The sequence below is a fragment of the Cherax quadricarinatus genome, chromosome 42 (assembly GCF_038502225.1).
Source record: "Cherax quadricarinatus isolate ZL_2023a chromosome 42, ASM3850222v1, whole genome shotgun sequence".
Lineage (NCBI taxonomy): Eukaryota > Metazoa > Arthropoda > Malacostraca > Decapoda > Parastacidae > Cherax > Cherax quadricarinatus.
Window position 1 is genome coordinate 7,214,794 of NC_091333.1, and position 15,402 is coordinate 7,230,195.

At 38.2% G+C, this 15,402-nt stretch overlaps 1 protein-coding gene across 3 annotated transcripts in view; it reads right to left on the bottom strand.

Moving 5' to 3' along the window:
* Nucleotides 1–984: 984 nt before the first annotated feature.
* The window catches only part of Strump (WASH complex subunit strump), a 42,193-nt gene continuing 27,775 nt past the window's right edge, over nt 985–15,402 (bottom strand). For all 3 annotated transcript variants that reach the window (XM_070093242.1, XM_070093240.1, XM_070093241.1), the window contains exons 14-22: nt 14,577–14,759; nt 13,955–14,107; nt 10,888–11,042; nt 10,384–10,546; nt 9,112–9,214; nt 3,631–3,814; nt 2,748–2,974; nt 2,155–2,314; nt 985–1,290 (exon numbers count right to left, since the gene is read on the bottom strand). In XM_070093242.1, the coding sequence (XP_069949343.1) occupies nt 1,149–1,290; nt 2,155–2,314; nt 2,748–2,974; nt 3,631–3,814; nt 9,112–9,214; nt 10,384–10,546; nt 10,888–11,042; nt 13,955–14,107; nt 14,577–14,759 (1,470 nt within the window). In that variant the 3' untranslated portion in view covers nt 985–1,148. The remainder of the gene's footprint in view (nt 1,291–2,154; nt 2,315–2,747; nt 2,975–3,630; nt 3,815–9,111; nt 9,215–10,383; nt 10,547–10,887; nt 11,043–13,954; nt 14,108–14,576; nt 14,760–15,402) is intronic.

Sequence of the window (15,402 nt, forward strand, 5' to 3'; positions counted from 1 at the left end):
GGGGACTGTTGATCAAAGGTATGTATTGCTCCTGTTCTTCCCTTTAATCAAACCTTACTACCACCCATTTCTCAGGCATTCTATAAACCATATAAAATGGTGTCCCGTAAATAATAAGGTACTGCCTTTTTTACACAGGCGACAATACTGTACATTCAATATAGTAAATAGTACAACAAAATGAATTTAGTTTTTTGTGAATACATGTATAATAATAGTGTACAGTAAAGGTACTTGTACATATGGGATATATGTAGCTGTGCATTTTTTTATTAATGGTATGTCAGTCTTTTCATTATTAGTATGAAAATAACTTTTCAAAAATGTTTAGCAGAAGCTTTGTCAAGCAATAACGACTTGACAAAGTTCCTGGAGAGCAAAACATTGGCACAAAATGTCACATTATTTGCACTTGTCCTTTTACTTCATGTTGGTAAAATTACTGACAATACAAACTATTTCCCATACGACAGCACTAAAACCATGTGGGTTTAGCATTTTTTGTGACTAGTAAAATTATTAATGTTGACATCTTTGTATATATTATTGATATGGGATGTGGTATATTAACATAAGTTTGACAGGCAATGTCAGAAGTAAACAAGAGCTTAACGTGACTAAGCAATGCACATGTCATTCACAGTACCACTAATAATTTACTGTTCACCTGTACTAAATGTCACCCAACACGAAAGAACTTATACAATGCGTAAAAAAAAAAATATATAACAGTACACTAATTCAATTACTTGCTATAATATATATACATAGCATCAACAAATATATATGACTATTTTAAGTCTACCTTAGCAAGAATCATTTTGGTAAATAACAACTTACATTTACTGTTGCAATAACTTCACAAAAATTAAACTGTCCATGATAATATTAACACAGTATATCACAGAGGGTAACTCTATTAATTAAATTTAGGCTCTCCTTGGATTAGTTGAACAGGACTGTTTTTTTTTTTTTTTAAATACTATACATTATTTTTAATTGAGATCAGGTTAGGTTATTTAGTTTTGCTGAAAAATTTATGTACATTATTAATTCAAGTGAATATATCTCAGTATTTACAATTTAATATATATCTATGGCAGTTCAGCTTGTCTGAGTATATAACCAATAATACACATTAATGTACCTTAACCACTGTGTGCAGCTAGCAGGTGTTGAGGTACATATATAGACAATGTCTTCATTGAAACTGACATCTTTCTTGCAACTTCCTGCAGTATTGCTAAGCCTGTCATGACTTCATGGGATAAATCGGCAGACTTTCCAGCACTGTTATAAAAAAAAACAATACAGTAGTCAATGCATGGTTTTTACCTAGGACTGAATCACGTATTGATAATTCCTGACTGTATTCTCGATGACATGAAACTATAGTACATTCTAAGTGTATTTGTGAACCTCTTATCAATCTGGAGGATTCCCAGACTAATGTGTTAACTGCTGTATCATGCTGATGTAAGAATAATCACAAACATGAGTGGGGTAGGTTGGACTATGCTACTAGTACCATAATGCTAGGAGGCTCTGGGCAAGATGTGAACTGGGGTCATAAGGAGCCACCATATCCCAGCTGGAACCCAATATGGTTCTGATTCTTTGAATTTGGTCATGTACTATTTAGAATATAGGCCTGTAAATCTTAAGTTTGATTCTTACAAGTACTCTTAGATTTCATTATTTTCTTTTTTTAATCAAGAGACTTAGGGAGGTTATGTAATTTTCTAATTTAATACAAATAAATATGGTGAAAAAAATTATAATAGGAAATACCTCAGTCATTATTTATAGCTTTACCGGAGCCTCTTGCTAGGCAACTACTTTTATTATGACAGAATTCGACCAGTGCTAACAAACAAGTAAAACATCTGTAATTAAGAATAAAGTTAGATGTATTTCCATGTTCCCAAGGCTACAAACAATTCACACAAAGAAAGGAAATTATTGGAAAAATGCATGATGTTGGAGGGCTATTATGGGAGTGCCATGCCAATAAGTTTTGGAGCTGGCATATAAATACATTATGAAAATAGAATGAGGCATCATATTTTAAGCTTTGTAACAATAGATTTATGACAAACACAATTACTTATAACATCTATGAGTTATGGTGTACATAAGTCACCCCCTACCTACCTTGCAGCACTGTGAGCTGTATGGGAAGTAATGTACTGTGCCACCAGTTGGATGAATCTTAACGTGTTGTCTTGATGGAACTGCCGCAGCAGTGTAACTAGGCCAACTATGAGAAGCTCACCATCTATGCCCTCTGTTCCTCTGATGCCAATTAGTCCTCCTGAGACATTTACAATATTATCAGTCGAATCTCAGCACTAAAACTTATTCTGATACATCACAGATTTATTCTCTTCATAAAAGTTATCTAGATTTAAAACCAAAGCATTCATTGCTGATAAATTTAACAGCAAATAAGCTTTGACTATTTAAAGATTATTTCTACATAATTTAGTAGCTTAAAACTATATTTAAACAATTAGATACTGAATTAGTTGCAGATGGGTGATCTAGGTAGTTGTCTCCAACAACAATGTTTCTCAACATATCTGAACTGCACTGGAAGCAGGAACAAATAAGAGCAGAACTAGGGCAGTTGTATGACCCTTGTGGGTTTAGCATTAGTTTTAATTGTAATAAATGATTATAATCTGCTACCCTATGTACAGCAGATGGTGACTAAAAGCACTAATAATGTAATCACACCAGCTTACCCAGTGACTTAGTATAATGTATTTTTGGAATCTGAGCAACCACAGTGAGGAGGAGGATTGTGCTCAGTGCTGGCAATGCACAAGTGGTGATATAGATCTTGTCCAGAGGCTGAGTCATTCCACACCACTCGAGGAAGACACTCAGCTCATTTGTGAGTGCTCCATCGTCATCAGGATACGGTCGAGTGGGATCAGAATAGTGCTGTTTCACATCTGTCATGAGTGATCTGGAAATTAAAAAAAAAAAAATTAATTTACTCTCATGACAGAAGTTTCATTAGCAACACACACAAACAAGAAGCAATTCTATGTAAAAATTTATCTTTTGAAAGCAAGTTCTTTTAAATTTATATTAGATGCATTAAAGATCCCCCAATCAAATCTAACTGTATCCCTTACTGGGAGCTACTCTGAATATACTTCCTTCAAGGACAGATCCAATTCCTTGGCTCTGTCCTCCTCCTTCCTTGGAACAAACCTGATTGCCTCCCATTCCCCAGGTGCTGTATGAACCCTATAGGTTTAGCACTTCCTCATAATAATAATGAGACAATCTAAACAGTGAGTAAAGACAGTAAACTTTATGTCCAGGAATAAATGACCATTATGAGAATAAACAGTGAAGAATTACTGTGCATTTCTTCAAACAGGATTAAAATAATGTAGATTATATGTAGTGGATGAACATACTTTAGGAAGACTGTGCATGGATAAGACAATGCATAGTGTACTATATGCACATATAGATAGTTTATTTAGAAAAAGCTGACATGAAACTAAATATAAATTTCTCACCAGTGTTATAGTGCAAAAACTACAAAGTAAAATTAACAAAAAAAGCATTGAGAGGAATGATATTAACAGACACTTCAAGAAAACTTACTCATTCATGGTGTGGAGAGCAGCAGCAAGATATTTTGCATCAAATTTACAGGAAGAATTGAGATGATTGGCTGCATGTAGTCTCAAGATCTGCATCTGACCAACACGCATAATTCGGTCAGTTAAAGAAGCAGACAACTTGCTGGTGCGTTGAACCCATCCAGTGTACTGTCGCAGCGGCTGAGCTGTTAAGAAGTACATGTATATATCCATTCTATATAACATGCATTAAACACAGTGTAGTATTACAGTTTTCTTTATTTTATTTTTTTTTTTTTGTAAATATAATACAGGTCTCCCTCAACATTCATGAGGGTTAGGAGATCAAGAGCCTCGCGAATGTTTGGTGCCCCAATATATTGTAGGGAAATATAATACAATACTGCTTCCTTAACTTGTCGAACCATGAACAATCATAAAATACATGAAAACATCGTAAATTGTACTAAATACATACGTTATGGCTTAATAACATGTATGTTATTGAATACCAATGCCTCCACCACTGTGAGTCCCTACTACCCTCCCTCTGACCTCCCACAACTAGCAGCCAGCCCTCCCACCACTGTGTGGTGAGTGTTTTGTTTGTTCATTATTTGCTATTAAACTACAGTATAAATAATGTCAAGCCATTTATGACTGCATATTGGAATGGCTATTCGGACAGGTATTAGATGGTGACATCATGTGTTTACTCTTGAACACAGCAAAGAATCAAACATTTCTGCTACTGCTAATAATAATAATAATAATATTAATATAATAATAATAATAAATACAATAGAACTGAAGAAGGAAATTGTACAAAAATACGAGGCTTGATGCAGTGATGGAGGAAGTGGTTGAAGCATCGTCAGTGTGGCTTTGTTTATGCTGGAGTATTAGTCTCCGTGCTCTTCCAAACATTTCACAATAATTCATTGTATTTGGTGCTTGTAGATTGAGTGTGACTGGAGTGGTTGAGGCAGTGGTAGAGGCAGTTATAGAGGCAGTGGGTGAGGCAGTGGGAGAGGCAGTGGGTGAGGCAGCAGTTGAGGTAGTGGTAGAGGCAGTGGTAAAGGCAGTGGGTGAGGCAGAGGGTGAGGCAGTGATAGAGGCAGTGGTAGAGGCAGTGATAGAGGCAGTGATAGAGGCAGTGGGTGAGGCAGTGGTAGAGGCAGTGATAGAGGCAGTGGTAGAGGCAGTGGGTGAGGCAGTGGTAGAGGCAGTGATAGAGGCAGTGGTAGAGGCAGTGGGTGAGGCAGTGGGTGAGGCAGTGGTAGAGGCAGTGGTAGAGGCAGTGATAGAGGCAGTGATAGAGGCAGTGGGTGAGGCAGTGGTAGAGGCAGTGATAGAGGCAGTGGTAGAGGCAGTGGGTGAGGCAGTGGTAGAGGCAGTGATAGAGGCAGTGGTAGAGGCAGTGGGTGAGGCAGTGGTAGAGGCAGTCATAGAGGCAGTGGGTGAGGCAGTGGTATTTACTAACATATATGTTATAAATAATAACAGTACATGTTAATATTAATAACATTTATAATAATAATAATAATAATAATAATAATAATAATAATAATAGTTATTCATAATGTACTATTATTATTTATAATATATATGTTAGTAAATATCACTGCCTCTACCACTGCCTCTACCACTGCCTCTACCACTGCCTCACCCACTGCCTCACCCACTGCCTCAACTGCTGCCTCTACCACTGCCTCTACCACTGCCTCTATAACTGCCTTTACCACTGCTTCTATAACTGCCTCTACCACTGCCTCTATAACTGCCTCTACCACTGCCTCTATAACTGCCTCTATAACTGCCTCTACCACTGCCTCTACCACTGCCTCACCCACTGCCTCTACCACTGCCTCTACCACTGCCTCTACCACTGCCTCTACCACTGCCTCATCCACTACCTAACCCACTGCCTCACTCACTGCCTTTACCACTGCCTCACCCACTACCTCTAAAACTGCCTCTACCACTGCCTCTAAAACTGCCTCTACCACTGCCTCACCCACTGCCTCACCTACAGCCTCTACCACTGCCTCAACTGCTGCCTCACCCACTGCCTCTACCACTGCCTCACCCACTGCCTCTACCACTGCCTCAACTGCTGCCTCTACCACTGCCTCTATAACTGCCTCTACCACTGCCTCTACCACTGCCTCTATAACTGCCTCTACCACTGCCTCTACCACTGCCTCATCCACTACCTAACCCACTGCCTCACCCACTGCCTTTACCACTGCCTCAACTGCTGCCTCACCCACTGCCTCTACCACTGCCTCTACCACTGCCTCTACCACTGCCTCATCCACTACCTAACCCACTGCCTCACCCACTGCCTTTACCACTGCCTCAACTGCTGCCTCACCCACTGCCTCTAAAACTGCCTCTACCACTGCCTCAACCACTCCAGTCACACTCAATCTACAAGCACCAAATACAATGAATTATTGTGAAATGTTTGGAAGAGCACGGAGACTAATACTCCAGCATAAACAAAGCCACACTGACGATGCGTCAACCACTTCCTCCACCACTGCTTCAACCCTCGTATTTTTGTACAATTTCCTTCTTCAATTCTATCGTATTTATTATTATTATTAATATTATATTATTATTATTATTATTATTATTATTAGCAGTAGCAGAAATGTTTGATTCTTTGCTGTGTTCAAGAGTAAACACATGATGTCACCTTCCAATACCTGTCTGAATAGCCATTCTAATATGCAGTCATGGATGGGTTTACATTATTTATACTGTAGTTTAATAGCAAATAATAAACAAACAAAACACTCACCACACAGTGGTGGGAGGGCTGGCTGCCAGTTGCAGGGGTCGGAGGGAGGGTAGCAAGGACTCGTGGCGGTAAACTTAAACATGATTTGGAGGCTGGGAATTTGGCGGTTGGGAATTCGCGAATGTGTGAAGCCCGCGAAAGTTGAAAACGCGAATGTTGAGGGAGACCTGTATTGTACAATCAAAATTTTTTTTACTATATTATAATCATTCAAAATAAAACATAAAACCAAAGCTCATCCCACAGATTCATCAAATTCTGTAGCAATACAGTTCTGCTAATTACTGTACATATATAGCCTATTACTTGAGAGAGAAGATGCTATTAAGAATATATTTTTTTTTTTCAACAAGTCGGCCGTCTCCCACCGAGGCAGGGTGACCCAAAAAAGAAAGAAAATCCCCAAAAAGAAAATACTTTCATCATCATTCAACACTTTCACCACACTCGCACATTATCACTGTTTTTGCAGAGGTGCTCAGAATACAACAGTTTAGAAGCATACACATATAAAGATACACAACATATCCCTCCAAACAGCCAATATCCCAAACCCCTCCTTTAAAGTGCAGGCATTGTACTTCCCATTTCCAGGACTCAAGTCCGACTATATGAAAATAACCGGTTTCCCTGAATCCCTTCACTAAATATTACCCTGCTCACACTCCAACAGATCGTCAGGTCCCAAGTACCATTCGTCTCCATTCACTCCTATCTAACACGCTCATGCACGCTTGCTGGAAGTCCAAGCCCCTTGCCCACAAAACCTCCTTTACCCCCTCTCTCCAACCCTTTCGAGGATGACCCCTACCCCGCCTTCCTTCCCCTATAGATTTATATGCTTTCCATGTCATTCTACTTTGATCCATTCTCTCTAAATGACCAAACCACCTGACCAAACCACCTCAACAACCCCTCTTCTGCCCTCTGACTAATACTTTTCTTAACTCCACACCTTTTCCTAATTTCCACACTCCGAATTTTCTGCATAATATTTACACCACACATTGCCCTTAACAGGACATCTCAACTGCCTCCAACCGTCTCCTCGCTGCTGCATTTACCACCCAAGCTTCACACCCATATAAGAGTGTTGGTACTACTATACTTTCATACATTCCCTTCTTTGCCTCCATAGATAACGTTTTTTGACTCCACACATACCTCAATGCACCACTCACCTTTTTTCCCTCATCAATTCTATGTTTAACCTCATCCTTCATAAATCCATCCGCTGACACGTCAAGTATCTGAAAACATTCACTTCTTCCATACTCCTCCCCAATTTGATATCCAATTTTTCTTTATCTAAATCATTTGACACCCTCATCACCTTACTCTTTTCTATGTTCACTTTCAACTTTCTACCTTTACACACATTCCCAAACTCATCCACTAACCTTTGCAATTTTTCTTTAGAATCTCCCATAAGCACAGTATCATCAGCAAAAAGTAACTGTGTCAATTCCCATTTTGAATTTGATTCCCCAAAATTTAATCCCACCCCTCTCCCACACACCCTAGCATTTACTTCCTTTACAACCCCATCTATAAATATATTAAACAACCATGGTGACATTACACATCCCTGTCTAAGACCTACTTTTACCAGGAAGTAGTCTCCCTCTCTTCTACATACCCTAACCTGAGCCTCACTATCCTCATAAAAACTCTTTACAGCATTTAATAACTTACCACCTATTCCATATACTTGCAACATCTGCCACATTGCTCCTCTATCCACTCTATCATATGCCTTTTCTAAATCCATAAATGCAATAAAAACTTCCCTACCTTTTTCTAAATACTGTTCACATATATGCTTCAATGTAAACACTTGATCTACACATCCCCTACCCACTCTGAAACCTCCTTGCTCATCCGCAATCCTACATTCTGTCTTACCTCTAATTCTTTCAATTATAACCCTACCGTACACTTTTCCTGGTATACTCAATAAACTTATTCCTCTACAATTTTTACAGTCTCTTTTGTCCCCTTTCCCTTTATATAAAGGGACTATACATGCTCTCCGCCAATCCCTAGGTACCTTCCCCTCTTTCATACATTTATTAAACAAAAGTACCAACCACTCCAACACTATATCCCCCCTGCTTTTAACATTTCTGTCATGATCCCATCAGTTCCAGCTGCTTTACCCCCTTTCATTTTATGTAATGCCTCACATACCTCCCCCACACTTACATTCTGCTCTTCTTCACTCCTAAAAGATGGTAAATCTCCCTGGCCAGTGCATGAAATTACTGCCTCTGTTTCTTCCTTAACATTTAAAAGTTCCTCAAAATATTCTCGCCATCTACTAACTCCCCTACTCTGTTTTTAACTGACAAATCCATACTTTCCCTAGGCTTAACTTGTTTAACTCACTCCATTTCCTTTATTTGTCATTTTGTGTTACTAGTCACATTCCTGTAATGCCTCTGATTTATTAATAAGCTACTATATTTCTATTTGCACCAAAAATTTTGGGCTATTACACTCAGAAACTCTGATAAGAAATATATGATGGACTTTCTGTATCGTAATTAATGCAACTAAAATTAACTCCACTAAAAAAATTTATATATATTCTATACCTATATAGATAATGTCTTTATATGTGGAAGCACGATTCATTCATGCATCTGAGAATTCTTTGAAAGGTTATGCATCAAATTATTTTGTGGTACTAACCAACTACTTGGGTGTTGGGACTGAGCTGGGGTGATATACCTCTCAGTACCTCCTTCACTCCAGCATCTTTCTTGCATGTTACCTCTATTTCACGAACCAAGTTCTGTAAAAAATCATGAAGGTCGCTACATTTATGCTTTGTGTAATTTAAATATTCTTATTTATTCCTCCATTACAAGATTTTAAATGATGCTATGTCATTTTTTATGGCAAGTTTCAACAGTTTTCCTTGTAAAAAATATCTAATCATTGGATTAAACATATCCTGAGATCCAAACTTCTCAAAAGGCTTTATAATATTCATCATAATAAACAGCAGGAACACAACAGACAATACAAAAAAATGAAGTGATAGAAGAACCTAAACAAATATCATAGTAGTAAATAAAGATGTGATATGAGTCAAGAATATAAAAACAATTACACATTTTACTATTTTTTTTTTTTAGCACACTGGCTGTCTCCCACTGAGGCAGGTGACCCAAACAGAAAAACATTTTTTTTTTTAACATGTCAGCCGTTTCCCACCGAGGCATGGTGACCCCCAAAAAAAAGAAAGAAAAAAGCTCTTATCATCGTTCAACACTTTCACCATCACTTATACATAATCACTGTCTTTGCAGAGGCGCTCAGATACAACAGTTTAGATGTCCCTCCAAACTGCCAATATCCTAAACCCCTCCTTTAAAGTGCAGGCATTGTACTTCCCATTTCCAGGACTCAAGTCTGGCTAAGCAGTTTACCTAAATCCCTTCATAAAATATTACCCTGCTTGCACTCCAACAGCTCGTCAGGTCCCAAAAATCATTTGTCTCCATTCACTCCTATCTTACACGCTCACACATGCTTGCTGAAAGTCCAAGCCCCTCGCCCACAAAACCTCCTTTACCCCCTCCCTCCAACCTTTTCGGGGCCGACCCCTACCCCGCCTTCCTTCCCCAATAAATTTATACGCTCTCCAAGTCATTCTACTGTTTTCCATTCTCTCTAAATGACCAAACCACCTCAACAGCCCTCTTCAGCCCTCCTGACTAATACTTTTAGTAACTCCACCTCCTAGCCCCTTGCTCCTGGCATTTTAGTGACCTCTTACGACACACATGGCTTATGGAAGAAGGATTCTTTTCTGCTTCCCCATGGAGACATTTTACTAATTCTTACAAATTAGATGCATTAGTTCCAACAGTGATGAACATCTGTCAGCACAGACAGAAGCAAGTAAAATAACAGCCAAATCATGAGAAGCAAATTAATATTTGCTAGAGCACTAACCTGTAGCTCAGTAACAATAAGAAAAGCTAGCAGTCTATCCATGCCTGTCAAGCCAGCTGTGCTGATGCTTGATTCAACCTTTGCCATAACAGAGCTGGAAAGCACCTCTGCATGGGTCTTGCTGTCATACCATGTGCCCAGCTGAGACACGTACACTGTAGTTCTGCACAGTCAAGATACATAAATACTGATTTAGTTACTAAATTACCTGGGGAATGGGAGGTAATCTGGTTTGGTGTGAGGAAGGAGAATATTAACATTTCAATAAAAAGTAACTGAAAATAATATGCATACAGTTTTAATTATTTTAAAGTTAGAAAACACCTCAGTTTACCTCAATAGTAAATACGTATGGTAAAAATAAAAAAAGAAAACTCTGACAATCTTTGACAATAAACAACTATCTAAATATTACTGTACTGCTTTTGGCATGCATACTGCAAAAATATCATAGTGATACTTAAAAAGAAAATAATGTACACTACATCAACATACAGCACTTACTTTGGGTCAGTAATTCGCAGAATCTCCCGCACAAGTCTGCCAATAAAGTTTACCGACTGAGAATCCCCTGATGGGAACTTAGGAATGGGTATGGCCACACTCTGGTAGATGCTTTCATGGTCAGAGATCTTCTTTTTTAATAGTTGATTACATTCCTAAAAGAAAACTAATTTTTAGGTATCTGATTATTTTTGCGGTAAATAACATGTGGCAATCTAATAAGTAAAAAAATATTTGCAGGTCATTCATTATTGCAGTTTTTTCAGCTGGACATTTCAAGACAGAGAGGGAGACTACTTCCCGGTAAAAGTAGGTCTTAGACAGGGATGTGTAATGTCACCATGGTTGTTTAATATATTTATAGATGGGGTTGTAAAGGAAGTAAATGCAAGGGTGTTCGGGAGAGGGGTGGGATTAAATTTTGGGGAATCAAATTCAAAATGGGAATTGACACAGTTACTTTTTGCTGATGATACTGTGCTTATGGGAGATTCTAAAGAAAATTGCAAAGGTTAGTGGATGAGTTTGGGAATATGTGTAAAGGTAGAAAGTTGAAAGTGAACATAGAAAAGAGTAAGGTGATGAGGGTATCAAATGATTTATTTATTTATTTAGTAATTTTAGCATACATACAGAGGTACAAAAAAATACAGGTAAGAGCAGCATGCCAAAGCCACTTATATGCATAGCATTAAAGGCTGGCTTAAAATTAACTTAAGATTAACTAAGCAATGATGAAATCAGTGATAAAACATTATTGTAAACATAACTATAAAGCACAAATGAGTATTACAAAGACAGGTCATATGGTTGCATGCATTGCTGTAGATAAAGAAAAATTGGATATCAAATTGGGGAGGAGGAGTATGGAAGAAGTGAATGTTTTCAGATACTTGGGAGTTGACGTGTCGGCGGATGGATTTATGAAGGATGAGGTTAATCATAGAATTGATGAGGGAAAAAAGGTGAGTGGTGCGTTGAGGTATACTGTGGAGTCAAAAAACGTTATCTATGGAGGCAAAGAAGGGAAATGTATGAAAGTATAGTAGTACCAACACTCTTATATGGGTGTGAAGCTTGGGTGGTAAATGCAGCAGCGAGGAGACGGTTGGAGGCAGTGGAGATGTCCTGTTTAAGGGCAATGTGTGGTGTAAATATTATGCAGAAAATTCGGAGTGTGGAAATTAGGAAAAGGTGTGGAGTTAATAAAAGTATTAGTCAGAGGGCAGAAGAGGGGTTGTTGAGGTGGTTTGGTCATTTAGAGAGAATGAATCAAAGTAGAATGACATGGAAAGCATATAAATCTATAGGGGAAGGAAGGCGGGATAGGGGTCGTCCTCGAAAGGGTTGGAGAGAGGGGGTAAAGGAGGTTTTGTGGGCAAGGGGCTTGGACTTCCAGCAAGCGTGCGTGAGCGTGTTAGATAGGAGTGAATGGAGACGAATGGTACTTGGGACCTGACGATCTGTTGGAGTGTGAGCAGGGTAATATTTAGTGAAGGGATTCAGGGAAGCCGGTTATTTTCATATAGTCGGACTTGAGTCCTGGAAATGGGAAATACAATGCCTGCACTTTAAAGGAGGGGTTTGGGATATTGGCAGTTTGGAGGGATATGTTGTGTATCTTTATATGTGTATGCTTCTAAACTGTTGTATTCTGAGCACCTCTGCAAAAACAGTGATAATGTGTGAGTGTGGTAAAAGTGTGAATGATGATGAAAGTATTTTCTTTTTGGAGATTTTCTTTCTTTTTTGGGTCACCCTGCCTCAGTGGGAGACGGCCGACTTGTTGAAAAAAAAAAAAAAAAAATTCAAGACAGTTCATGTAAATAAATCAAGGAAGGATAACTGATAATAAATTTAGCCAATTTTTTTTTTAATCATGCTGGCCATCTCCCACTAAGACTGACGCAAAAAAATAAACACTTTTTTTTTTTTAACAAGTCGGCCGTCTCCCACCGAGGCAGGGTGACCCAAACAAGAAAGAAAATCCCCAAAAAGAAAATACTTTAATCATCATTCAACACTTTCACCTCACTCACACATAATCACTGTTTTTGCAGAGGTGCTCAGAACACAACAGTTTAGAAGCATATACCTATACACAACATATCCCTCCAAACTGCCAATATCTTGAACCCCTCCTTTAGAGTGCAGGCATTGTACTTCCCATTTCCAGGACTCAAGTCCGGCTATATAAAAATAAACACTTCCACCATCATTTACACTACCACTCTTGCCAGAGGCATACAGATATGACAGTTTAGATATCCCTTTAAACCTCCCCTTTAGAATGCAGGCACCATACTTCCCACCTCCATGACTCAAATTTGGCTAACTGGTTTTTTAGAATCCCTTCACAAAATATTACCTTGCTCACACTCCAACAGCTCATCCTTTAGCCAATTACAATGACAATACAATATGAAGAAGCCATAGGCAGACTACACAAATATACATACAGTGACCTTGCTCTTATGATGGGTTGAAGTTTGGGGAAAAGAAGAGAAGTTATGTTTTGCATTTGTAAAGAGGTTAAAAAAAAGTTTGATGCGAAGAAGTAAAAAGGCGAAAAACTTTGAACTCAGAAGAACAGAAGAATTCTTTGGTCAAGGAAAAGGAAAGTCTTTGGTAAGGAGAAAGGGAAGAGACTGTTTGGTGAGAAAAAAACATACTTAAAGTGTGTATGGGAGAAGGAAGTGAACTGTAACTGACAGCTTTTTCTAGTATACCTGTGGATCTAACACTTGCAAACCTTGCTACTTAGTTTAGTTAGATATAGCTTGGCCTGTCAACTTAGCTGAAAGTGTTATGCTATGACATCTGCATCAGAATTTCATTCTTACTTGTAGAATTCTCATTAAGAGACACTACTCCAAGAATTTACAGGTGATAGGTAAAAACAATGAAAATAAAAACTATTTACAGTAAACTTTTTAAAAAACCATGACATTATTATATATATAAGAAATTTAGAATACAGGTACAGTATTATAATTTCTTTGTATAAAATACTGTACATATTTTTAATGATTTATAAAAGATTAAACAAATTTGATTAGTACCTTACCTGTTCAACATTATAGTTAACAATACGTGACAGTTCTTCCTGCCAAATTTTCAGTCCATACATGCTGATGTAATCTTGAATGTACTCAAATGATATTCGAAAACCTGTCATTTTCTGCCCAACAAGTGTGAGTCGTTTATATAATTCACTGCCCTGTAAAAAAGTAAAGATTGTAAAAAAAAAAATATTCAAAATATTAAGAGTTAAATATTCACCCACATTACCAAGATGATCAAAACAAGAGTCATCAGTCTCTAATCCCAGCATATCTCATATGCAAACAATTCATGTAATCTTTAATGGTCCTCTCTCTCTCTCACTCTTTCCTCTTCCTCTTCCTCCTTGCCCCATCCTCTCTCTCTCTTTCTCTAGCTCATTTTCCGTCCCTCAGCGGACATTTAATTTTTTTTATACTTCAACAGCTGTCTCCCACTAAAAAAAATTAAAAGGAAACTCATTCACCATCATGCATTCAATGGCTGAGTTGATAAAAGTGTGATGATATAATTCAGATGACCTTCCAACTGCAACATCCTCGCCCCTCCTGCAGAGTCGAGGCACAGCCCTTCCCACTTCCTTACATATATGTTTACAACTGCCAATAATCCACATGGATACCAACCTTCACCTTTGTGTTGAATGTAAGCCCATCATGTAATATTTGTGCAACCAGAAACACAAGTTCTCGACGCACTCCATCCTCCAGCAGTCTTCGAGGGTCTACCTGGATCACACCCACCAGGGTCGTCTCCATCATTGCCACACCCTCTGCCAGCACAGCAACACTGTGGCTAAGCTCTGCCATCTATCAGTACATAAATAAACTCTTATGCAGGGGTGGCTCTAGATGTTTTATACAAGAGGGACTCATGGGTGGCAATTTGGTTAGAAGAGAGGGCAGGGAAACCTGTCTTATTATTATTTATATGTAAGGCATGTTTTGGGGGTACTAAAGGAATTGTGGAGGGATTTAGCACCTCCTTGATGCTTCCCCTGTTCTTACAATTGTGTAAATAGATGTAATCTGTCAGTAACAAGGCAATCATCTAAATTATGCTCAGCATTTTCCCAATTTCAGAAGCCTTGTAACATAATGGTTCCCAATTTCTTTCCACTAACCACATCCAGACACTGTAAAACATGAGAATGTGCAAAGTCATGAGAAAATACTTCATCATATATATGTGGAAAAGAAAACTGAACTACTAAATCCAACTGATTTAACATTTAACAATAGTAAATAATTAAAAAGAACGATTTTTTGAGTTATGCAAAAGTATCATACTGTTTAGTAGTAATGACTGTGGTGGCATCATCATCAGTATTGTTATTACAGTACATCATCATTGTCCATGGTGTGTTATGCAGGAGTATTCATTCTATTACAACCAAAATTATAATACAAAAGACAGGGAGTATTATACATATGAAGGCTTGAAAAAATGTGT